Here is a 22,854-nt window from a genome sequence, read left to right as displayed (position 1 = left end):
AGTACCATAACCATTATAGTCATAACCATTCTAGTCATAACCAGTATCATAACCATTATTTTTATAAGCAGTACCATAACCATTATAGTCATAACCAGTACCATAACCATTATAGTCATAACCAGTACCATAACCAGTACCATAACCATTATAGTCATAACCAGTACCATAACCATTATAGTCATAACCAGTACCATAACCATTATAGTCATAACCAGTACCATAACCATTATAGTCATAACCAGTACCATAACCATTCTAGTATGACATATCATTGCATACTGAATACAGCATTTATTAGTATAGTTATGGTTATAACCAGTCAAAGATGAGAGATCACTCTGTTTTGTGAAGAGGACAGCGGAAGTATAAAACGCTGTCTCTATCTCTCTCTCTGTGTAGTTCTTTAGGATTCTGAATAACTACCCTCTCCAGCACAAGCTGCTGCTGACTGGTACACCTCTACAGAACAACCTGGAGGAACTCTTCCACCTGCTCAACTTCCTCACCCCAGTGAGATTCAAGTCAGTATGCCTACACTACTGTGGGTGTGTGTGTGTGTGTGTGTGAGTGAGTGCTGCTATTGCTTAGTGTTTTGTAGTCCTGATGTTTCCTTTTGAACAAATCCAGTAACCAAAACAATAACAAAAGTCCCCTCCCCTCTTCTCTCCCTCTCTGCTCTGCAGTAACCTAGAGGGGTTCCTGGAAGAGTTTGCTGACATCGCCAAAGAAGACCAGATCAAGAAGTTGCATGACATGCTGGGACCACACATGCTCAGGAGACTGAAGGCCGACGTCTTCAAACACATGCCCACCAAGACAGAGCTCATCCTACGAGTGGAGCTCAGCCCCATGCAGAAGTAAGTGATGAGGAGGACGAGGGGAGGGTGGGGAGGATGGTGCTAGCAATCAAATCAAATTCGCCACATACAGTTTACAGCAGGTTTAAAAGGTGCAGCGAAATGCTTACTTGCTATCTCCCTCAACAATACAGTACAATCAGTGCTAGCACATGCTAATGAGTGGAGAAGAAGTATAGAAAATAAGTAAATAGAGGATTGAATATCAGTAGTGTAGTGTTGCAGAAGTCTCATGTTGGCTTCTATTTCTTGTTTTCTGGTATTAATTTAATTGTGTGATGCAGGAAGTACTACAAGTTCATCTTGACGCGTAACTTTGACGCCCTGAACACCCGCGGAGGAGGAAACCAAGTGTCCCTGCTCAACGTGGTCATGGACCTCAAGAAGTGTTGCAACCACCCCTACCTCTTTCCCGGAGCCGCAATGGTACGATCTCAACCCATTCTCTGAGACATGGGCCATAACATTGATTCGGTGCATCGATCTGTGTCTGTGTGTTTGTATAAGAGTAAATGTTGTCTTGAATGTATATGATTTTGTTGGTTATATTTCCAGAACTAAACCTAATATGGACTAAACAGAATGTGTTAAGATGCTTTGATCTGGAATGCAGTCTGCTTGATGATGAGCTTTAATTAATTAATTGACTGATGTTTGATTGATTTCCTGCAGGAGGCGCCAAAGATTCCAAACGGAATGTACGAGGGCAGTGCCCTCACAAGGGCTTCTGGGAAACTGACTCTGCTGCAAAAGATGATGGTTAAACTCAAGGAGGGAGGACATAGAGTGCTCGTCTTCTCGCAGGTACACACACACACACACACACACACACACACACACACACACACACACACTAACTGTCTCTGTCTCCTGGTAGATGACTAAGATGTTGGACCTGCTGGAGGACTTCCTGGAGAACGAGGGTTATAAGTACGAGAGGATTGATGGAGGTGTAACGGGGGGCATGAGACAGGAGGCCATCGACCGCTTCAACGGTGAGACACACACACATGGGTTCATGGATACACTAACGACAGCACAATTGGAACAGTAACTTTAACTGGGAAAAAATATGAATTGGATGTTTCTATTCGTCTTTTGTCACCTCCCTCCCTCTTTGTCTCCCTTCTCTCTCTCTCCTCAGCTCCTGGCGCCCCTCAGTTTGCCTTCCTGCTCTCTACCAGAGCGGGAGGTTTGGGCATCAATCTGGCAACCGCCGACACCGTCGTCATCTATGACTCCGACTGGAACCCCCACAACGACATCCAGGTACACACACACACACACACACACACACACACTTGACGCACGCCTCCTGCTCATCTCTCCTCTTCCCCTCTCTTTCTCTCAGGCATTCAGCAGAGCTCACAGGATTGGTCAGAATAAGAAGGTTATGATCTATCGCTTCGTTACCAAGGCGTCTGTGGAAGAGCGGATCACTCAGGTAAACCCAGTATACCAAGGCCTACCAGACTCATACAGAGTGGTAGGTAAAAGACAGACACTAATTCTCCTCTCATCCTCTCCTCCAGGTGGCTAAGAAGAAGATGATGTTGACCCACCTGGTGGTGCGTCCTGGGCTGGGCAGTAAGACAGGTTCCATGTCTAAACAGGAGCTGGATGACATCCTCAAGTTTGGAACAGAGGAGCTGTTCAAGGACGAGCTGGGAGAGGGTGAGTCACTAACTACTAACCATAACCAGGTCAGTCCACTCCAAACAGGTAGTCATTCCCGTTGTCGGGGGCCGTAATGCCCGCTGGTTTTCCTTCAAACTAACAACCTGGAAACTAGGTGTGTGGCCTCTCCAGTCTTTCTTACACACTCTTTCATTGTATGCCACTCTCTTTCCTCATCCCTTTCCGTCTCAGGGGACAACAAGGAGGATGACAGCCAGGTCATCCATTATGATGACAAGGCCATAGACAGACTGCTGGACAGGAACCAGGAGTCAGAGTCCACTGAGGACACAGAGATCCAGAGCATGAACGAGTACCTCAGCTCCTTCAAAGTGGCCCAATACGTCGTCAAGGACGAGGAGGAGGAGGTGTGTGTGTGTGTGTGAGAGAGAGACTGTGGAAGGTGATGAACAGGAGAGATGACCCATAATTCTGAGTCTGTGTTATTACACTTGTATGTGTTTGTATGAAAGTTCTTCCAACATTGCTAACCTGTGTGTGTGTGTGTGTTTATTTGTATACGTGTTATTCCATCATTGCTCACGTGTGTGTGTGTGTGTGTGTGTGTGTGTGTGTGTGTGTGTGTGTGTATTTGTGTGTGCGTTAGTATACGAGTTCTTCTGTCATTGCTAATCTATGTGTGTTAGTTAGAACACGAGTTCTTCTATCATTGCTAACCTGTGTGTGTTAGTTAGTATACGAGTTCTTCTATCATTGCTAACCTGTGTGTGTGTTTGTGTTAGTTAGTATTTGAGTTCTTCTATCATTGCTCACCTGTGTGTGTTAGTTAGTACACCAGTTCTTCATCATTGCTAACCTGTGTGTGTTAGTTAGTACACCAGTTCTTCATCATTGCTAACCTGTGTGTGTTAGTTAGTATATGAGTTCTTCATCATTGCTAACTTGTGTGTGTTAGTTAGTATACGAGTTCTTCCATCATTGCTAACCTGTGTGTGTGTGTGTGTTAGGTAGTATACGAGTTCTTCATCATTGCTAACCTGTGTGTGTATTTGTGTGTGCGTTAGTATACGGGTTCTTCCATCATTGCTAACCTGTGTGTGTATTTGTGTGTGCGTTAGTATACGGGTTCTTCCAACATTGCTAACCTGTGTGTGTTAGTTAGTATACAAGTTCTTCCATCATTGCTAACCTGTGTGTGTATTTGTGTGTGCGTTAGTATACAAGTCCTTCCATCATTGCTAACCTGTGTGTGTTAGTTAGTATACAAGTTCTTCCATCATTGCTAACCTGTGTGTGTGTGTTAGGTAGTATACGAGTTCTTCATCATTGCTAACCTGTGTGTGTTAGTTAGTATATGAGTTCTTCATCATTGCTAACTTGTGTGTGTTAGTTAGTATATGAGTTCTTCCATCATTGCTAACCTGTGTGTGTGTGTGTTAGGTAGTATACGAGTTCTTCATCATTGCTAACCTGTGTGTGTTAGTTAGTATATGAGTTCTTCATCATTGCTAACTTGTGTGTGTTAGTTAGTATTTGAGTTCTTCTATCATTGTGAACCTGTGTGTGCGTTAGTATACGGGTTCTTCCAACATTGCTCACCTGTGTGTGTTAGTTAGTATACGAGTTCTTCCATCATTGCTAACCTGTGTGTGTTAGTTAGTATACAAGTCCTTCCATCATTGCTAACCTGTGTGTGTTAGTTAGTATACAAGTTCTTCCATCATTGCTCACCTGTGTGTGTTAGTTAGTATACAAGTTCTTCCATCATTGCTCACCTGTGTGTGTTAGTTAGTATACAAGTTCTTCCATCATTGTTAACCTGTGTGTGTATTTGTGTGTGCGTTAGTATACGGGTTCTTCCAACATTGCTAACCTGTGTGTGTTAGTTAGTATACAAGTTCTTCCATCATTGCTAACCTGTGTGTGTATTTGTGTGTGCGTTAGTATACGGGTTCTTCCAACATTGCTAACCTGTGTGTGTTAGTTAGTATACAAGTTCTTCCATCATTGCTAACCTGTGTGTGTATTTGTGTGTGCGTTAGTATACAAGTCCTTCCATCATTGCTAACCTGTGTGTGTTAGTTAGTATACAAGTTCTTCCATCATTGCTAACCTGTGTGTGTGTGTTAGGTAGTATACGAGTTCTTCATCATTGCTAACCTGTGTGTGTTAGTTAGTATATGAGTTCTTCATCATTGCTAACTTGTGTGTGTTAGTTAGTATATGAGTTCTTCCATCATTGCTAACCTGTGTGTGTGTGTTAGGTAGTATACGAGTTCTTCATCATTGCTAACCTGTGTGTGTTAGTTAGTATATGAGTTCTTCATCATTGCTAACTTGTGTGTGTTAGTTAGTATATGAGTTCTTCCATCATTGCTAACCTGTGTGTGTGTGTGTGTTAGGTAGTATACGAGTTCTTCTATCATTGCTAACCTGTGTGTGTGTTTGTGTTAGTTAGTATTTGAGTTCTTCTATCATTGTGAACCTGTGTGTGCGTTAGTATACGGGTTCTTCCAACATTGCTAACCTGTGTGTGTTAGTTAGTATACGAGTTCTTCCATCATTGCTAACCTGTGTGTGTTAGTTAGTATACAAGTTCTTCCATCATTGCTAACCTGTGTGTGTTAGTTAGTATACAAGTTCTTCCATCATTGCTCACCTGTGTGTGTTAGTTAGTATACAAGTTCTTCCATCATTGCTCACCTGTGTGTGTTAGTTAGTATACAAGTTCTTCCATCATTGTTAACCTGTGTGTGTGTGTTAGGTAGTATACGGGTTCTTCTATCATTGCTAACCTGTGTGTGTGTGTGTTAGTTAGTATACGGGTTCTTCTATCATTGCTAACCTGTGTGTGTGTGTTAGTTAGTATACGGGTTCTTCTATCATTGCTAACCTGTGTGTGTTAGTTAGTATACAAGTTCTTCCATCATTGCTCACCTGTGTGTGTTAGTTAGTATACAAGTTCTTCCATCATTGCTAACCTGTGTGTGTTAGTTAGTATACAAGTTCTTCCATCATTGCTAACCTGTGTGTGTTAGTTAGTATACAAGTTCTTCCATCATTGCTCACCTGTGTGTGTTAGTTAGTATACGAGTTCTTCCATCATTGCTCACCTGTGTGTGTTAGTTAGTATACGAGTTCTTCCATCATTGCTCACCTGTGTGTGTTAGTTAGTATACAAGTTCTTCCATCATTGCTCACCTGTGTGTGTTAGTTAGTATACAAGTTCTTCCATCATTGCTAACCTGTGTGTGTTAGTTAGTATACAAGTTCTTCCATCATTGCTAACCTGTGTGTGTGTGTTAGGTAGTATACGGGTTCTTCTATCATTGCTAACCTGTGTGTGTTAGGTAGTATATGAGTTCTTCCATCATTGTTAACCTGTGTGTGTTAGTTAGTATACAAGTTCTTCCATCATTGTTAACCTGTGTGTGTTAGTTAGTATACAAGTTCTTCCATCATTGCTCACCTGTGTGTGTTAGTTAGTATATGAGTTCTTCTATCATTGCTAACCTGTGTGTGTTAGTTAGTATACGAGTTCTTCCATCATTGCTAACCTGTGTGTGTTAGTTAGTATACAAGTTCTTCCATCATTGCTAACCTGTGTGTGTTAGTTAGTATATGAGTTCTTCTATCATTGTTAACCTGTGTGTGTTAGTTAGTATACAAGTTCTTCCGTCATTGCTAACCTGTGTGTGTGTGTTAGTTAGTATACGAGTTCTTCCATCATTGCTAACCTGTGTGTGTGTGTGTGTGTGTGTGTTAGTTAGTATACGAGTTCTTCCATCATTGCTAACCTGTGTGTGTGTGTGTCAGTTAGTATACGAGTTCTTCCATCATTGCTAACCTGTGTGTGTGTTAGTATACGAGTTCTTCCATCATTGCTAACCTGTATGGGTATGTTAGTATACGAGTTCTTCCATCATTGCTAACCTGTGTGGGTGAGTTAGTATACGAGTTCTTCCATCATTGCTAACCTGTGTGTGGGTATGTTAGTATACGAGTTCTTCCATCATTGCTAACCTGTGTGTGGGTATGTTAGTATACAAGTTCTTCCATCATTGCTAACCTGTGTGGGTGAGTTAGTATACGAGTTCTTCCATCATTTTTAACCTGTGTGTGTTAGTTAGTATACGAGTTCTTCTATCATTTTTAACCTGTGTGTGTGTGTTAGTATACGAGTTCTTCCATCATTGCTAACCTGTGTGTGTGTGTGTGTGTGTGTGTGTGTGTGTGTGTGTGTGTGTGTGTGTGTGTGTGTGTGTGTGTGTGTGTGTTAGTATACGAGTTCTTCCATCATTGCTAACCTGTGTGTGTGTTAGTATACGAGTTCTTCCATCATTGCTGACCTGTGTGTGTGTGTGTGTGTTAGTATACAAGTTCTTCCATCATTGCTAACCTGTGTGTGTGTGTGTGTGTTAGTATACGAGTTCTTCCATCATTGCTAACCTGTGTGGGTGAGTTAGTATACGAGTTCTTCCATCATTTTTAACCTGTATGGGTATGTTAGTATACGAGTTCTTCCATCATTTTTAACCTGTGTGTGTGTATGTGTGTGTGTGTGTCCAGGAGGAGGAGGTGCAGCGTGAGGTGATTAAACAGGAGGAGTCAGTAGACCCAGACTACTGGGAGAAACTGCTGAGACACCACTATGAGCAGCAGCAGGAGGACCTGGCCCGTAACCTGGGAAAGGGCAAGAGGACCCGCAAGCCTGTCAACTACAACGACGGCTCTCAGGAGGAACGAGGTAGTAGACGGGGTACAGAACAGCGCTGCACAATGCAACCTTTTTTACCTACTCTGTGTGTGTGGATGTGGACGTGTGTTTATGTGTGTGGTAGGTAGGGTGTGTGGGATAGGAGTGTGTATCTTTCATGTTATGTTGGAGCATGTGAGTGTGTGTTTGTGATTGCACTAAATATTTGTCCATGTCCCATCTCTGTCCTTTGTGTTTTTGAGGTGTTTCTAGTAGTATTCTAGGATTAAGCATGGGGGGCATGATGTTTCTTTCCTACTGGCTCAGTACTCTCTCCTATCTGTCTCTAACAAGATTTGGGTAAATTCCAATTCAGGAAGGGAATTGAAATTCAATTCATGTTTGAAAAATGCCCATTGACAAGAAAGTTACCCCAACCTTGTTAATGACTTTGGTATTGACTAGTTTAGTTTTCTTGTGTAGTTGGTTAAAGTGAATTTCCGTCTATGTGATTGTATCTGTTCTTCACTCTCTTTTCCTTCTCCCCTGAAAACAGAGCGGTCTGTTTCCTAAAACTCTCTGATTGGCTAACACCTGTCTTCCCCTCCCCTCTTTCTCCATTCTATATGCAGATTGGCAGGAGGATCAGTCTGACAACAACTCAGATTACTCTGTGGCATCAGAGGAGGGAGATGAGGACTTTGATGAGCGATCAGAAGGTAACAAACACTTTTGTCATGAATTCATATTGGTTACAGTGCATTCGGAAAGTATTCAGACCCATTCACCTTTTCCACATTTTGTTACGTTACAGCCTTATTATAAAATCAAAAAAATTCCCTCATCAATCTACACACAATACCCCATAATGACAAAGCAAAACAGGTTTTCAGACATTTTTGCACATTGATAAAAAATTAAAATAAACATTTACATAAATATTCAACCCTTTGCTCAGTACTTTGTTGAAGCCCCTTTGGCAGTGATTACAGCCTTGAGTCTTCTTGGGTTTGACGCTCCAAGTTTGGCACACCTGTCTGAGGGGAGAAACTCCCCATTCTTCACTGCAGATTCTCTCAAGCTCTGTCAGGTTGGATGGGGAGTGTGACTTGTTTATGACTTGTTTATTGTGTTATTGGCTTGTTTATTGTTTACTCCATGTGTAACTCTGTGTTGTTGTCTGTGTCACACTGCTTTGCTTTATCTTGGCCAGGTCGCAGTTGCAAATGAGAACTTGTTCTCAACTGGCCTACCTGGTTAAATAAAGGTGAAATAAATCAAATAAAAGCTTGTAGCGTCATACCCAAGAAGACTCAAGGCTGGAATCACTGCCAAAGGGGCTTCAACAAAGTACTGAGTAAAGGGTTGAATACTTAAGTAAATGTGATATTTCCATTTTTTATTTTGAATACATTGGCAAAAATTTCTCCAAACCTGTTTTTGCTTTGTCATTATGGCATATTGTGTGTACATTGATGAGGGGGAAAAAACTCATCTGTTTTAGAACCAGGCTGAAATTTAACAAAATATTGAAAAAGTGAAGGGGTCTGAATACTTTCCGAATGCACTGTATGAGTGCAAATAAATGAATCTCTGTATGTGCCAGTTCGAATTAGTGTTTGCTTGTGTGTTTTCCTGCAAAGGACAGAAAGTGAAAGTGTGTGCGTTTGTGTGTGAGAATGAGCGCGAGAGAGAGCAACTGATTCTGTCAGCTAGTTGTAACAGATGCCAATTAAACGATAATAATATGAAACTATTCCACACATCAAGTGTAAGTAAGCACAAACCCAATACTTAATGGCCAACGGCAGTTAGAAAGGGCGGTAGCCCCAACTACTGATACAGGGTTAGATATTTGTTCATCACACCTAATGGTTCATTTAGGATTGGGGATAGAATAATCTGATTATAGATCTGTGCTTAAGGTCAGTTCTACCAGGAGTGTTACGAAGCTGTGTCCCATGCTAACGTCTTTCAAATGACCCCTACAGATTATACAGAAACAGACTATCTCCTGCATCGACTTGTAAGACAGGGCAGCAACATGGTCAGAATATATCAATTCTGTACAGTGAATCATCCATGTTCTTTTTGAGGATCTGTTCAAATTCTTATTTTGAAGTTTATAGTGTGGTGCTCATACATAGAATTAGAAGAAACTGTTGAAAGCACCTAAGACGACGTCTATTCTTGTGAGTGTTCTTTCATGATCAGAGATATCGAGGAGTAGCAGCATCGTCTGTGAATATGATAGCTACTAATTCAATTCAAAGGGCTTTATTGGTATGGGAAACATATATTTACATTGCCTAAGAAAGTGAAATAGATAATAAACAAAAGTTAAATAAACAATAAAAAATGGACAGTAAACATTACACTCACAAAAGAGCTGAAGGAATAGAGACATTTGAAATGATACACACAGTTTCCTCCTTGAGACTTTTCTGAGGTGTGAACTAATGATACACACAGTTTCCTCCTTGAGACTGTTTTCTGAGGTGTGAACTAATGATACACACAGTTTCCTCCTTGAGACTGTTTTCTGAGGTGTGAACTAATGATACACACGGTTTCCTCCTTGAGACTGTTTTCTGAGGTGTGAACTAATGATACACACAGTTTCCTCCTTGAGACTGTTTTCTGAGGTGTGAACTAATGATACACACAGTTTCCTCCTGTTTTCTGAGACTGTTTTTTCTGAGGTGTGAACTAATGATACACACAGTTTCCTCCTTGAGACTGTTTTCTGAGGTGTGAACTAATGATACACACAGTTTCCTCCTTGAGACTTTTCTGAGGTGTGAACTAATGATACACACAGTTTCCTCCTTGAGACTGTTTTCTGAGGTGTGAACTAATGATACACACAGTTTCCTCCTTGAGACTGTTTTCTGAGGTGTGAACTAATGATACAGCAACAATGAATCAATTAATGTCTTTTTGAATCTCTTATCATGTCATATTCTATGGTACACTATTTCAAGTAGGTCTGTCTGCAACTTTTATCTGCAATTGGTTGTAAAAATTGCAAAGACTTGCTAAAACAACATCCGGTAGAGGGGTAGAATAGCACACAATTCCATGCTGTTTTGAGGGGTCATTCAATCAAAATCTCATATAGTGATGTAGGGAGTTTACCCCAACTCTTTTGCCGGATGAATTGTGTGTGTATTTTCTGTGTGTGAGTGTAGTGTGTGTGTGTGACTGACATGACCTGTGTTTCTCCCTCCAACAAGCCAACTCCCGCAGGCCAAGCCGCAAGGGGCTGAGGAATGAAAGGGACAAACCGCTGCCACCCCTGTTGGCCAGAGTGGGAGGCAACATTGAGGTCAGACTGCGACTTCTATCAGTCTCTCTCATCGTCTGTCACTCTCAAAATAAAAATCGACATTGTTCTCTTCATATCTCCCTCAACAAGCAGTCTTTTCTTTCACCATGTCTACTTCTGCCTGCACATTTTCCTCTCTCTCTTTACCACTTGTCTTTTGTCTCTTTCAGTGTGTATGTTGCTCTAAACCCCCCTCTCTCTTAGGTGTTGGGCTTCAATGCGCGCCAGAGGAAGGCATTCCTGAATGCAGTGATGCGCTATGGGATGCCTCCTCAGGATGCCTTCACCACCCAGTGGCTGGTCAGAGACCTCAGGGGGAAGTCTGAGAAAGAGTTCAAGTGAGTCTGTGTGTTAATGTCTATGGTCTATCTATTTGTGCGTGTGTGTGCAGTCTTTATGTGTATGTGTGTTCCCAGGGGTCCTTATAACAGTATTCTCTCTCCCTCTCAGGGCGTATGTCTCCCTCTTCATGCGTCATCTCTGTGAGCCGGGGGCTGACGGAGCGGAGACCTTCGCTGACGGGGTTCCACGGGAGGGTTTGTCACGACAACACGTCCTTACTCGCATCGGTGTGATGTCATTGATCAGGAAGAAAGTAAGCAATGTCATTTCTTTACAACATTTGGTATTTTTTCTGATCAGTCATTGGTGTTATCAGTTAATCATTTGTTGTTTTGTTTTCATCTAATTGGTGTATGTATTGATTGTATTGATGTCCAGGTGCAGGAGTTTGAGCATGTGAACGGCCAGTGGTCCATGCCCTGGATGATGGAGCTGGAGGAGAACAGGAGGCTGGCAGCCATCGCTGCTGGAGAGGATGTCAAAACACCTTCTACTGGAACCCCCGCTGACACACAGCCCAACACCCCCGCCCCAGGTACACACACACACACACACACACACACACACACACACACACACACACACACACAGCCCAACACCCCCGCCACAGGTACACACACACACACAGCCCAACACCCCGCCCCAGGTACACACACACAGCCCAACACCCCCGCCCCAGGTACACACACACACAGCCCAACACCCCCGCCCCAGGTACACACACACACACAGCCCAACACCCCTGCCCCAGGTACACACACACACACAGCCCAACACCCCTGCCCCAGGTACACACACACAGCCCAACACCCCCGCCCCAGGTACACACACACACAGCCCAACACCCCTGCCCCAGGTACACACACACACAGCCCAACACCCCCGCCCCAGGTACACACACACACACAGCCCAACACCCCCGCCCCAGGTACACACACACACAGCCCAACACCCCGCCACAGGTACACACACACACACAGCCCAACACCCCCGCCCCAGGTACACACACACAGCCCAACATCCCCGCCCCAGGTACACACACACACAGCCCAACACCCCCGCCCCAGGTACACACACACACAGCCCAACACCCCTGCCCCAGGTACACACACACACACAGCCCAACACCCCCGCCCCAGGTACACACACACATACAGCCCAACACCCTCGCCCCAGTTACACACACACACACACACAGCCCAACACCCCCGCCCCAGGTACACACACACACAGCCCAACACCCCCGCCCCAGGTACACACACACACACACACAGCCCAACATCCCCGCCCCAGGTACACACAAACACCGTAAGATGAAAATATACTCAATCATTCTCACGCTCTCTTTGTCGCTAACAGAGGACCTCACTAAGTCTGAAGACACTGGCAAGGAGACGGAGGTAAAGAAGGAGGGAGAGGCAGAAAAGGACGGCAGGGTGCACAGCAAGACAGAAGACCCAGAGGTGAACCTTCTTTATTACATTATACTGCACCCTCCGCTCAGATTGTGATGTCATCCCATCACTACCCTAATCCTGACCCCTTTTTCCTCCTCACAGATTATTGAAATCCCAGACGAGATGGAAAAACGCTCTGAAAGGAAAGAGGCAGAGGGAGAGTCCTCCACCACAGAGAACGACAAAGAAAAGAACAAAGACACAGAAGAGAAGGAGGATAAAGAGACTGAAGACAAGGAAACCGAGGAAACCCAAAAGGAGACTGCAGACAAGGAGAACGATTCCCCCACTGAGGTCAAAGGTGAAGGGTCAGAGGCCACAGTGTCACAGGAGGCCAAGCCTAAAGGTCAGTCGGGAAGGTCAGGGTGACACAGATATTGTATTAAGGTCATGTCTCCTGTGGTTGTGACCCCTGACCTGTGTTCTCTCTGTTATAGTAGAGGAGAGCAAAGAGGAGAAGATGGACACCAGTCCTCTTGCAGAGGACAAGAAAGGTAGGTTCTTCTGTTCCATACACACATTTATGCACACACACAAACAAACATATGGTGCTAACCCAGTATTCTTCCTCCCTTCAGAGCAAAAAGAGGAGAAAGATGGTTTGAAGACCGAGGAGTCTGGCAAGCTGCAGAATGGAGAGAACAGTAAAGAAGGAGTGGCAGCAGCAGTGGTGAATGTGAGTGAGGAGAAGAAGAAGGCTACCAAGCAGAGGTTCATGTTCAACATCGCAGACGGAGGATTCACAGGTACACACACAGATCTAGGATCAGCTAACCCTCCCCAACTCCCTAACCTTATCTAGTAACCAGGGGGATGCAAACTGTCCTTTGTTCATTTTCAGTCTCTCTTAACATCTCTCTCCAGAGCTCCACTCTCTGTGGCAGAACGAGGAGAGGGCGGCGACCGTCACCAAGAAAACATTTGAGATCTGGCATCGTCGCCATGACTACTGGCTGCTGGCCGGCATCATACAGTATCCTTTCACTCTGTACCAACGTCACTCTGTACCAACGTACCAAGGTCTCTCTGTACCAAGGTCTCTCTGTACCAAGGTCTCTCTGTACCAAGGTCTCTCTGTACCAAGGTCTCTCTGTACCAAGGTCTCTCTGTACCAAGGTCTCTCTGTACCAAGATCACTCTGCTAATCAAAGTGTGGAGGAGTAGGTTATTAGTTGGATCAGGTATGTTAGTGCAGGGCTGGAACTAAAACCGATAGGACCAGGGTTGGAGACAACTGCACTAGTCAGCAGGATGTCAGTGGTTTGTGGGAGGACTGTGAATCATTATGATGTCATGACCTTTGACCGTGGCGCCTCTCAGACACGGTTACGCTCGCTGGCAGGACGTGCAGAGCGACGTGAAGTATGCTATCCTCAACGAGCCCTTCAAGGGGGAGATGAGCCGAGGAAACTTCCTGGAGATCAAGAACAAGTTCTTGGCCAGAAGGTTTAAGGTGCGCTGAGCTGGCGGGATGTTTCTGGCTGCTTCTGTCTATTGGAACACACTCTCTCTGTGTTCTGTTGAGCCATCCCTCTCTCCCACTGTTTGTTTCTTTCTGTTAATCACTCTGTTTACCTCTTCCCTCTCTCCTCCTGTCATATCCCTTCCTTCTCTCTCTTTGCCTCTCCTCCTCATCCCTCTCATCTCTGTACCCCCCCCCCTCTCTCGGTCTCTAGTTGTTGGAGCAGGCATTGGTGATTGAGGAGCAGCTTCGCAGGGCAGCCTACCTGAACATGTCTGAGGACCCGGCCCACCCCTCCATGGCCCTCAACACCCGCTTCAGTGAGGTGGAGTGTCTGGCTGAGTCCCACCAACACCTCAGCAAGGAGTCCATGTCAGGGAACAAGCCTGCTAACGCAGTACTGCACAAAGGTAGTGATGCGTCTTTACTATGGATTAAGTGATATTTGACATGCTATTGTATCAAATCAATTTTCTGTCATTAATATTACCTGATTAAACTAATCATAGAAAATTGAATTAACTAGGAAGTCGGGGCACCACAGAAGAATGTTTATAGAGCTGTTGTCTTCCGAGTAAACTCTTAAAGATGTGGTAATCTTTTATAGCAATAGCAGTCAATTATAAATCGTAACCTTATTCAGTCACATCTGAACATCGTAAAATTATTTGTTATCTTCACGAACCCAGTCTAACAAGTTGAATCAGCAATAGAAAATTTGGTTTAATTATTTATTTACTAAAAATCACACAGAATTCCATCTACACAGGATGGATCATACATTGATGACTAATTATGTCCTAAAAGAAAACTTCCCTATAGTGGATAAAACCGATATGATGGCTGGTTACACAAAGAAAGGGGGTTGGGTATGAATGAAAGCCCGGGAAGACTGAGGAACAAAAGGATTGGGTCTCTATCGGACCTTATGAAGCTATGCTATCATAAATACAGAATCTTATGCATTCAAATGGTCGTTCAACCATTTGCAACCAGAGCTTATGCTGGCTTAGTCAGCCGTGAATTGGGTCACTGGAGCTCTTATAGAAATGTAGAAAAGGGGTTGGTTCATAATTTCCAACCAATGCCTATTCACGTGGGCGTGGCCACTGATTGAGCACATTTTACTTATGAAAAGATTCTCTCATTTTAAAAACAAATTAAATTTCATCTTTTCACAAATAGTTTCATAACATTTAAATTGCACAACAATTCTATGTGAATCTAGAATGTGTAGATTTTCCAAGACACAGTTTATGTCATCAGCAGTAATGTCTCAGACCACAACTGATCTGACATCATATTCTTTAAGTACCAACGGATACTTTCAACTGGTTGGATTACCAAAAGATGTTCCGTTCCCAACCTTTTGATGTTACCATACTCTCTCTATGTTAACCTCTCTGTACCTCTCTGTAACCTCTTCGGGACGGTAGCGTCCCACCTCGCCAACAGCCAGTGAAAGTGCAGGGCGCCAAATTCAAAACAACAAAAATCTCAAAATTAAAATTCCTCAAGCATACAAGTATTTTACACCATTTTAATGATAAAATTCTTGTTAATTCAGCCAAAGTGTCTGATTTCAAAAAGGCTTTACAGCGAAAGCACCACAAACGATTGTTAGGTCACCACCAAGTCACAGAAAAACACAGCCATTTTTCCAGCCAAAGAGAGGAGTCACAAAAAGCAGAAATATAGATACAATGAATCACTAACTTTTGATGATCTTCATCAGATGACACTCATAGGACTTCATGTTACACAATACATGTATGTTTTGTTCGATAAAATGCATATTTATATCCACAAATCTCATTTTACATTGGCGTGTTATGTTCAGTAGTTCCAAAACATGCAGTGATTTTGCAGAGAGCCACATCAATTTACAGAAATACTCATCATAAATGTTGATGAAAATACAAGTGTTATACATGGAATTAAAGATATACTTCACCTTAATGCAATCGCTGTGTCAGATTTCAAAAAAACTTTACGGAAAAAGCATACCATGCAATAATCTGAGTACGGCGCTCAGAGACCAAAACAGCCAAAGAGATTTCCGCCATGTTGTGGAGTCAACATTAGTCAGAAATAGCATCATAAATATTCACTTACCTTTGATGATCTTCATCAAAATGCACTCCCAGGAATCCCAGTTCCACAATAAATGTTTGATTTGTTAGATAAAGTTCATAATTTATGTCCAAATACCTCCTTGTGTTAGGGCGTTTGGTAAACAAATCCAAACGCGCCTCCAACCGAAAGGTCGGATGAAAGTCCAAAAAGTTATATTACAGGTCGTAGAAACATGTCAAAAGAGGTATAGAATCAATCTTTAGGATGTTTTTATCAAAAATCTTCAATAATGTTCCAACCGGAGAATTCCTTTCTCTGTAGAAAAGCAATGGAACGCAAGCTAACATTCACATGACCGCACGTCACAAGCTCATGGCAATCTGCCAGACACCTGGCTCAATCCTCTCATTTGTCCCCCTTCAAAGTAGAAGCATCAAACAAGGTTCTAAAGACGGTTGACATCTAGTGGAAGCCTTTGGAAGTGCAAAATGACCCAACAGACACTGGATATTGGAAAGGCAATGAGCTGAAAAACTACAAACCTCAGATTTCCCACTTCCGGGTTGGATTTTTCTCAGGTTTTCACCTGCCAAATGAGTTCTGTTATACTCACAGACATCATTCAAATAGTTTTAGAAACTTCAGAGTGTTTTCTACCCAAATATACTAATTACAGTGGGGCAAAAAAGTATTTAGTCAGCCACCAATTGTGCAAGTTCTCCCACTTAAAAAGATGAGAGGCCTGTAATTTTCATCATAGGTACACTTCAACTATGACAGACAAAATGAGGGGGAAAAAATCCAGAAAATCACATTGTAGGATTTTTAATGAATTTATTTGCAAAGTATGGTGGAAAAGAAGTATTTGGTCAATAACAAACAAGCAAGATTTCTAGCTCTCACAGACCATGTAACTTATTCTTTAAGAGGCTCCTCTATCCTCCACTCATTACCTGTATTAATGGCACCTGTTTGAACTTGTTATCAGTATAAAAGACACCTGTCCACAACCTCAAACAGTCACACTCCAAACTCCACTATGGCCAAGACCAAAGAGCTGTCAAAGGACACCAGAAACAAAATTGTAGACCTGCACCAGGCTGGGAAGACTGAATCTGCAATAGGTAAGCAGCTTGGTTTGAAGAAATCAATTGTGGGAGCAATTATTAGGAAAGACATACAAGACCACTGATAATCTCCCTCGATCTGGGGCTCCACGCAAGATCTCACCCCGTGGGGTCAAAATGATCACAAGAACTTTGAGCAAAAATCCCAGAACCACACAGGGGGACCTAGTGAATGACCTGCAGAGAGCTGAGACCAAAGTAACAAAGCCTACCATCAGTAACGCACTACGCCGCCAGGGACTCAAATCCTGCAGTGCCAGACGTGTCCCCCTGCTTAAGCCAGTACATGTCCAGGCCTGTCTGAAGTTTGCTAGAGAGCATTTGGATGATCCAGAAGAAGATTGGGAGAATGTCATATGGTCAGATGAAACCAAAATAGAACTTTTTGGTAAAAACTCAACTCGTCGTGTTTTTAGGACAAAGAATGCTGAGTTGCATCCAAATAACACTATACCTACTGTGAAGCATGGGGGTGGAAACATCATGCTTTGGGGCTGTTTTTCTGCAAAGGGACCAGGATGACTGATCCGTGTAAAGGAAAGAATGAATGAGGCCATGTATCGTGAGATTTTGAGTGAAAACCTCCTTCCATCAGCAAGGGCATTGAAGATGAAACGTGGCTGCGTCTTTCAGCATGACAATGATCCCAAACACACCGCCGGGCAACAAAAGAGTGGCTTCGTAAGAAGCATTTCAAGGTCCTGGAGTGGCCTAGCCAGTCTCCAGATCTCAACCCCATAGAAAATCTTTGGAGGGAGTTGAAAGTCCGTGTTGCCCAGCAACAGCCCCAAAACATCACTGCTCTAGAGGAGTTCTGCATGGAGGAATGGGCCAAAATACCAGCAACAGTGTGTGAAGACTTACAGAAAACGTTTGACCTCTGTCATTGCCAACAAAGGGTATATAACAAAGGATTGAGATAAACTTTTGTTATTGACCAAATACTTATTTTCCACTATAATTTGCAAATAAATTCATTAAAAATCCTACAATGTGATTTTCTGGATTTTTTTTCTTCTCATTTTGTATGTCATAGTTGAAGTGTACCTATGATGAAAATTACAGGCCTAATCTTTTTAAGTGGGAGAACTTGCACAATTGGTGGCTGACTAAATACTTTTTTGCCCCACTGTACATGCACATTCTAGCTTTTATGGCTGAGTAGCAGGAAGTTTACTCGGGGCACCTTATTTATCCAAGCTACTCAATACTGCCCCCCAGTCACCAAGAAGTTAACAAAGGGCTTTCCAAGTGTCCATTCTGTTTAGTAGAGAGAGAAAAGGGGGAAAGGTATTTATGGGGGTCATAAACCTCACCAACAGGGCAACGTCATGACAGTAGGCTACACACACACACAAACACAGACTCGCTCTCTTTCTTTCTCATTGTCTCTTTTCTGTCTCTGCTGTTCTTACCCACTTCCATCATCTATTTTTCTTATTTCTGTCCCTCTCGTCATTGTTTCCTAAACTCTGTCAGTTGGACTTTGGTGGTGGTAACTATGTCTCTCTCCTTCAGTTCTCAAACAGCTTGAGGAGCTTCTGAGTGACATGAAGGCCGACGTCACCCGTCTCCCGGCAACCATCGCCCGTATACCACCCGTCGCCGTGAGGCTGCAGATGTCGGAGAGGAACATCCTCAGCCGATTGGCCAGCCGCGGGTCCGAGGTCACCGGCCAGAGCCAATCACAGACGACACAGCAGATGCAGGTGCCACGCTGACCAATTCCGCCAGTCCTCCCTAAGGCGTTCTCCCACCCGTGTTTTGGAATTGGAGAGTGACCCTCATCTCACCCCGCTCTGCACCTCTCCTGTCCCCAAACCAAAACTCACACTCTGGACAGTAGAGTAAGGTCTCTACCCACCAACACATCTTCTCTGGACACAGCAGACGACAAATGTTCTGCTTCCTCTTCACCCAAAGACACCTGAAGGAACACAGTCTCTGTTCTCCACTGGGAACACCTTCTCTACAGTATCTACCTAATGAACTGCAGCACTGTGTCTGTCTGTTATGTGTCTAACTTTCACACAGAGGTTGTTTTCACTGTATCTTTCCCCAAGCCTGTCTCTAAAATAGACAGCGGTGTACCTGGCTCTGTCCCATAGAATTAGAATGGGTCAAATGGACTTTTCTACTCCAAGTAAAGGTTCTATAATATGTGGACTCGTTGTTCTATGGGTGTGCAGAATTAAATTTGATATGCAACATGTACAATTCAATTCGGTAAATATGAAATCATGTGGAATTTAGAACTATGTCTGTTCTGCCCATTCCATTTCTGGGTGTGTACCTCTTCTGAGTGTATGTGTGTGTGTCTGTGTGTGTAGGTGGGTACACTGCTCTATACTTCCCACAGAGAGACTGTTAATAACTATCAACTGATGAGGACGCTTTAGTAGAATAATATTGGTTCTGTGTTACACTCCTGCCCCTCCCCCTCTTCACTGCTCCCTTCACCTGTAAACTCAGGTGGTCCATAACACTAGCCTGTTATTGGCTCTCCCTGCTCCTCAGCCATGCCCTGTCCTGCAGCTCTCCATTCCTGAGCGATTGTGTCACAAATGTTCCCGGAGGCCTCGCCCCCTTTTTGCCCAAATAAGGACATGCAATAGCTCCACTAGTGTCGACACACGGGGCTGCATTGAGAATGATGGCAATCTCTAAATTAATTTAATGTCTTAGTCTAATGTTTTGTTCTTTTACATTTTGGAATATTATTATGGTTACCAGCTTGTTGTTTTTATCGTTACAGTTTCTTCTGAGAACTCCAATAAAAAGGGTAACAGTTTGTGAAGCTTGTTTCTTTGCCCTTTATTATGTGAGGGCATTATTACCTGGGCACATTGCATTGTATTATAATCTGGGTGGGGTTGAGCTCTGAATGCTGATTGGCTGACAGCCGTGGTATACCACGGGTATGACAAAATGTGTATTTTTACTGCACTAATTACGTTGGTAACCAGTTTATAATAGTAATGAGGCACCTCATGGGTTTGTGATATATGGTCAATATACCATGGCTAAGGGTTGTGTCCAGGCACTCCACGTTTCGTCGCGGTTAAGGACAGCCCTTAGCCATGATATATTGGCCATATACCACACCTCGGGCCTTATTGCTTAAATGACCAATGGTACGCGTTATAATTTGACCTACAAGGTCTGTGGAAGGGCATCATCTGATTTAACTGTATCTATAAAGTAATGCAACCATAGAACACAGGTACAGGAAGTGGAGGGAGTGTGGCTGTAAATGTATGATGGGAAAGGTGAATGCTAATTTCCTTTTGCAGGAGAGGGAAGGAGAACAAGTGGACAGTTAGAGGGAGAGAAGAAGAGAGAGACAGGAACAGACTTGTTTTCCCAGACAGAGAGAGGTGCAATTAAGAAAGTTAGGGGAAATGACAGGGCAGGAGAAAATACTGCGTTGTAATAGAGCCTGCTGATAACTTAACAGGACAGAGACAGGGACGGAGGGATAGAGAGAAGGCAGTCAGAGGAATTGTAGAGAAGGGGAACAACAGGGAGAGACGGGGAGGAAATGAGTGAGAAAGAAGAGGTAGATAGAGGGACAGGAGAGAGAAGCAGCGGGAACAGTGTAGTATACGCTAGTTAACTGGACACAGTGGACAGACCACACTGCACTAACCTCTAGCTCATCTTTGTTCTGTTGTAAAGACTGGATCTATGAGACTGAACTGCTGTCTAGAACACCTGAGCAAAAGTCCATTCAATGTCTTGTGGGTAAGTACTATCTATAGACACAGTTAGCATGTGAAGCTCACAGGTGTGAAAGGGGAAGAGAGCCCAACTCAAACTGCTGCAGGCGTTTTGTTTCACTAACCAGTATGTTAGTGTGTCTGCAATTCCTGGTGTTAACCATTGTTCTAACACCTGCAGTACAAACGTCTGTTAGTCTGTGCATGTGTGTGCGTGTGTGTGCTCGCTCGCATGCTTGTGTATGTACTCTAGCCTTCTGTAATGTATGTATTTAAAATCATACATGGGAGAACTAATTATGTTCTCATTGGCTGATCATTCTGAGTGTACACCTTCCTATTTTTGAGTTGCACCCGCTTTTGCCCTCAGAAGAGCCTCAATTGGACTCTAGAAGGTGTCGAAAGCATTCTACAGGGATGTTGGCCCATGTTGACCTCCCACAGTTGTATCAAGTTGGATGGATTTGCTTTTGGGTGGTGGACCATTTTTCATACACACAGGAAACTGTTGAACGTGAAAAACCCAGCTGCGTTGCAGTTCTTGACACAAACCGGTGCGCCTGACACCTACTACCAAAGGCACTTCAATCTTTTGTCTTGCCATTCACCCTCTGAATGGCACACATACACAGTCCATGTCTCATTTGTCTCAAGGCTTAAAACCCCTTCATTAACCTGTCTCATCCCCTTCATCTAAACTGATTCAAGTGGGTTTAACAGGTGACATCAATAAGGGTCATAGCTTCACCTGGATTCACCTGGTCAGTCTATGTCACAGAAAGCTTTTGTATACTCTGTGTATTTACATACATTTAAATGTCCAGGCAAGAGAGATGATACGATTTGCAAGCCAAAGTGATAGCCCTGGAAGATTCTTGTTTTGACAATAGTTACTGTCAGACAGGGCTCTTAGGTGTCATTTATTAGTATTTATTTCAAACCCATCCCCCACCAGGCTGCTGAGGGGAGGACGGCTCATAATAATGACTGGAACGGATGTGTTGGAAACCATGTGTTTGATGTTGTTGATACCATTCCACCGATTCTGCTCCAGCCATTACCACGAGCCCATCCTCCCCAATTAAGGTGCCACCAACCTCCTATGCCCCCCACCCCTCCCTTCAGAGGACAAAAGCAACCTTGTTTTTACACACTTTTTCCCTAGATATGTTTCTACGTACATGTCACTTTTCCCACACATGACAAAAATACAGTTCAATATACACTGAGTGTACAAAACATTAGGAACTCCTTCCATGATATAGACTGACCAGGTGAAAGCTATAATTGCTTATTAATGTCCACTTCAATCAGTGTAGATGACGGGGAGAAGACCGGTTAAAGAAGGATTTTCGAGCCTTTAGATAATTGAGACATGGATTGTGCATGTGTGCCATTCAGAGGGTCAATGGGCAAGACAAAATATTTAAGTCCCTTTGAATGGGGTATGGTAGTAGGTGCCAGGTGCACCGGTTTGTGTCAAGAACTGCATGCTCCTGGGGTTTTCACGCTCAACAGTTTCCTGTGTGTATCAAGAATTGTCCACCACCCAAAGGACATCCAGCCAACTTCCAGCCATCCAGCCAACTGTGGGAAGCGTTGGAATCAACATGAGCCAGCATTCCTATGGAAAGTGTTGTCCTGTAGGGCTGGGAATTGCCAGGGTCCTCACGATATGATATTATCATAATACTTAGGTGTCGGTATGATTAGTATTGCGGCTCTTACGATTCTCATGATTCTATATGTATTGCAATTCGATTTTCCAAACATATTGCTCACCAAATGTCTGCTGTGGAGGGGACAAGAGAGAGACATGAGAAAACAAGTTTTGATCAGTCATGGAAATAAATGTGCTTAAAACAAATTGGCTCCTTATTTAAAAAGAAGATGGAGAACAAGATATGAAAGGAAAATGGAGTTTTGGTGCATGTACAGCCTACTATAGCAAAAATAGTATTGCAATATTGTCAAAATGATACGATATATCGTCAAAAGTCATATCCTAATATGTAACTGTATCAGTGTTTTCCCCCGTCACTATTAGTCAGTGTGAGAGTGTGTTCTTTCAATGAAGGCAAATCATCATCACTTGGACTTTGGGTGCGAGAAATACACACGTGTGTATGTGTGTTAGTCAGTGTGTGTG

At 43.4% G+C, this 22,854-nt stretch overlaps 2 protein-coding genes across 6 annotated transcripts in view; both read left to right on the top strand.

Annotated features, from left to right (window-relative positions):
* Nucleotides 1-19,783, top strand: part of LOC112222723 (chromodomain-helicase-DNA-binding protein 4) — a 49,763-nt gene extending 29,980 nt beyond the window's left edge. For 2 of the 4 annotated variants that reach the window (XM_042308711.1, XM_042308714.1), the window contains exons 19-41: nucleotides 403-524; nucleotides 687-860; nucleotides 1,145-1,286; nucleotides 1,533-1,664; nucleotides 1,738-1,855; nucleotides 2,005-2,129; nucleotides 2,212-2,304; nucleotides 2,393-2,534; nucleotides 2,730-2,905; nucleotides 7,068-7,257; nucleotides 7,827-7,913; nucleotides 10,431-10,522; nucleotides 10,727-10,860; nucleotides 10,973-11,117; nucleotides 11,243-11,399; nucleotides 12,224-12,327; nucleotides 12,424-12,667; nucleotides 12,759-12,815; nucleotides 12,900-13,067; nucleotides 13,186-13,294; nucleotides 13,642-13,774; nucleotides 13,998-14,193; nucleotides 18,505-19,783. In XM_042308711.1, the coding sequence (XP_042164645.1) occupies nucleotides 403-524; nucleotides 687-860; nucleotides 1,145-1,286; nucleotides 1,533-1,664; nucleotides 1,738-1,855; nucleotides 2,005-2,129; nucleotides 2,212-2,304; nucleotides 2,393-2,534; nucleotides 2,730-2,905; nucleotides 7,068-7,257; nucleotides 7,827-7,913; nucleotides 10,431-10,522; nucleotides 10,727-10,860; nucleotides 10,973-11,117; nucleotides 11,243-11,399; nucleotides 12,224-12,327; nucleotides 12,424-12,667; nucleotides 12,759-12,815; nucleotides 12,900-13,067; nucleotides 13,186-13,294; nucleotides 13,642-13,774; nucleotides 13,998-14,193; nucleotides 18,505-18,707 (3,243 nt within the window). In that variant the 3' untranslated portion in view covers nucleotides 18,708-19,783. The remainder of the gene's footprint in view (nucleotides 1-402; nucleotides 525-686; nucleotides 861-1,144; nucleotides 1,287-1,532; nucleotides 1,665-1,737; nucleotides 1,856-2,004; nucleotides 2,130-2,211; nucleotides 2,305-2,392; nucleotides 2,535-2,729; nucleotides 2,906-7,067; nucleotides 7,258-7,826; nucleotides 7,914-10,430; nucleotides 10,523-10,726; nucleotides 10,861-10,972; nucleotides 11,118-11,242; nucleotides 11,400-12,223; nucleotides 12,328-12,423; nucleotides 12,668-12,758; nucleotides 12,816-12,899; nucleotides 13,068-13,185; nucleotides 13,295-13,641; nucleotides 13,775-13,997; nucleotides 14,194-18,504) is intronic. The other 2 variants (XM_042308717.1, XM_042308719.1) reach the window with 2 other exon arrangements.
* A 549-nt stretch (nucleotides 19,784-20,332) lies between these two features.
* The window catches only part of LOC112226113 (tyrosine-protein phosphatase non-receptor type 6-like), a 33,787-nt gene continuing 31,265 nt past the window's right edge, over nucleotides 20,333-22,854 (top strand). Inside the window, exon 1 of one of the 2 annotated variants that reach the window (XM_042308671.1) lies at nucleotides 20,333-20,730. In XM_042308671.1, the coding sequence (XP_042164605.1) occupies nucleotides 20,720-20,730 (11 nt within the window). In that variant the 5' untranslated portion in view covers nucleotides 20,333-20,719. The remainder of the gene's footprint in view (nucleotides 20,731-22,854) is intronic. The other variant, XM_024390361.2, reaches the window with a different exon arrangement.

This window comes from Oncorhynchus tshawytscha, linkage group LG03, assembly GCF_018296145.1.
Source record: "Oncorhynchus tshawytscha isolate Ot180627B linkage group LG03, Otsh_v2.0, whole genome shotgun sequence".
In the NCBI taxonomy this organism is placed as follows: domain Eukaryota; kingdom Metazoa; phylum Chordata; class Actinopteri; order Salmoniformes; family Salmonidae; genus Oncorhynchus; species Oncorhynchus tshawytscha.
This window is presented reverse-complemented; position numbering and strand designations above follow the sequence as displayed.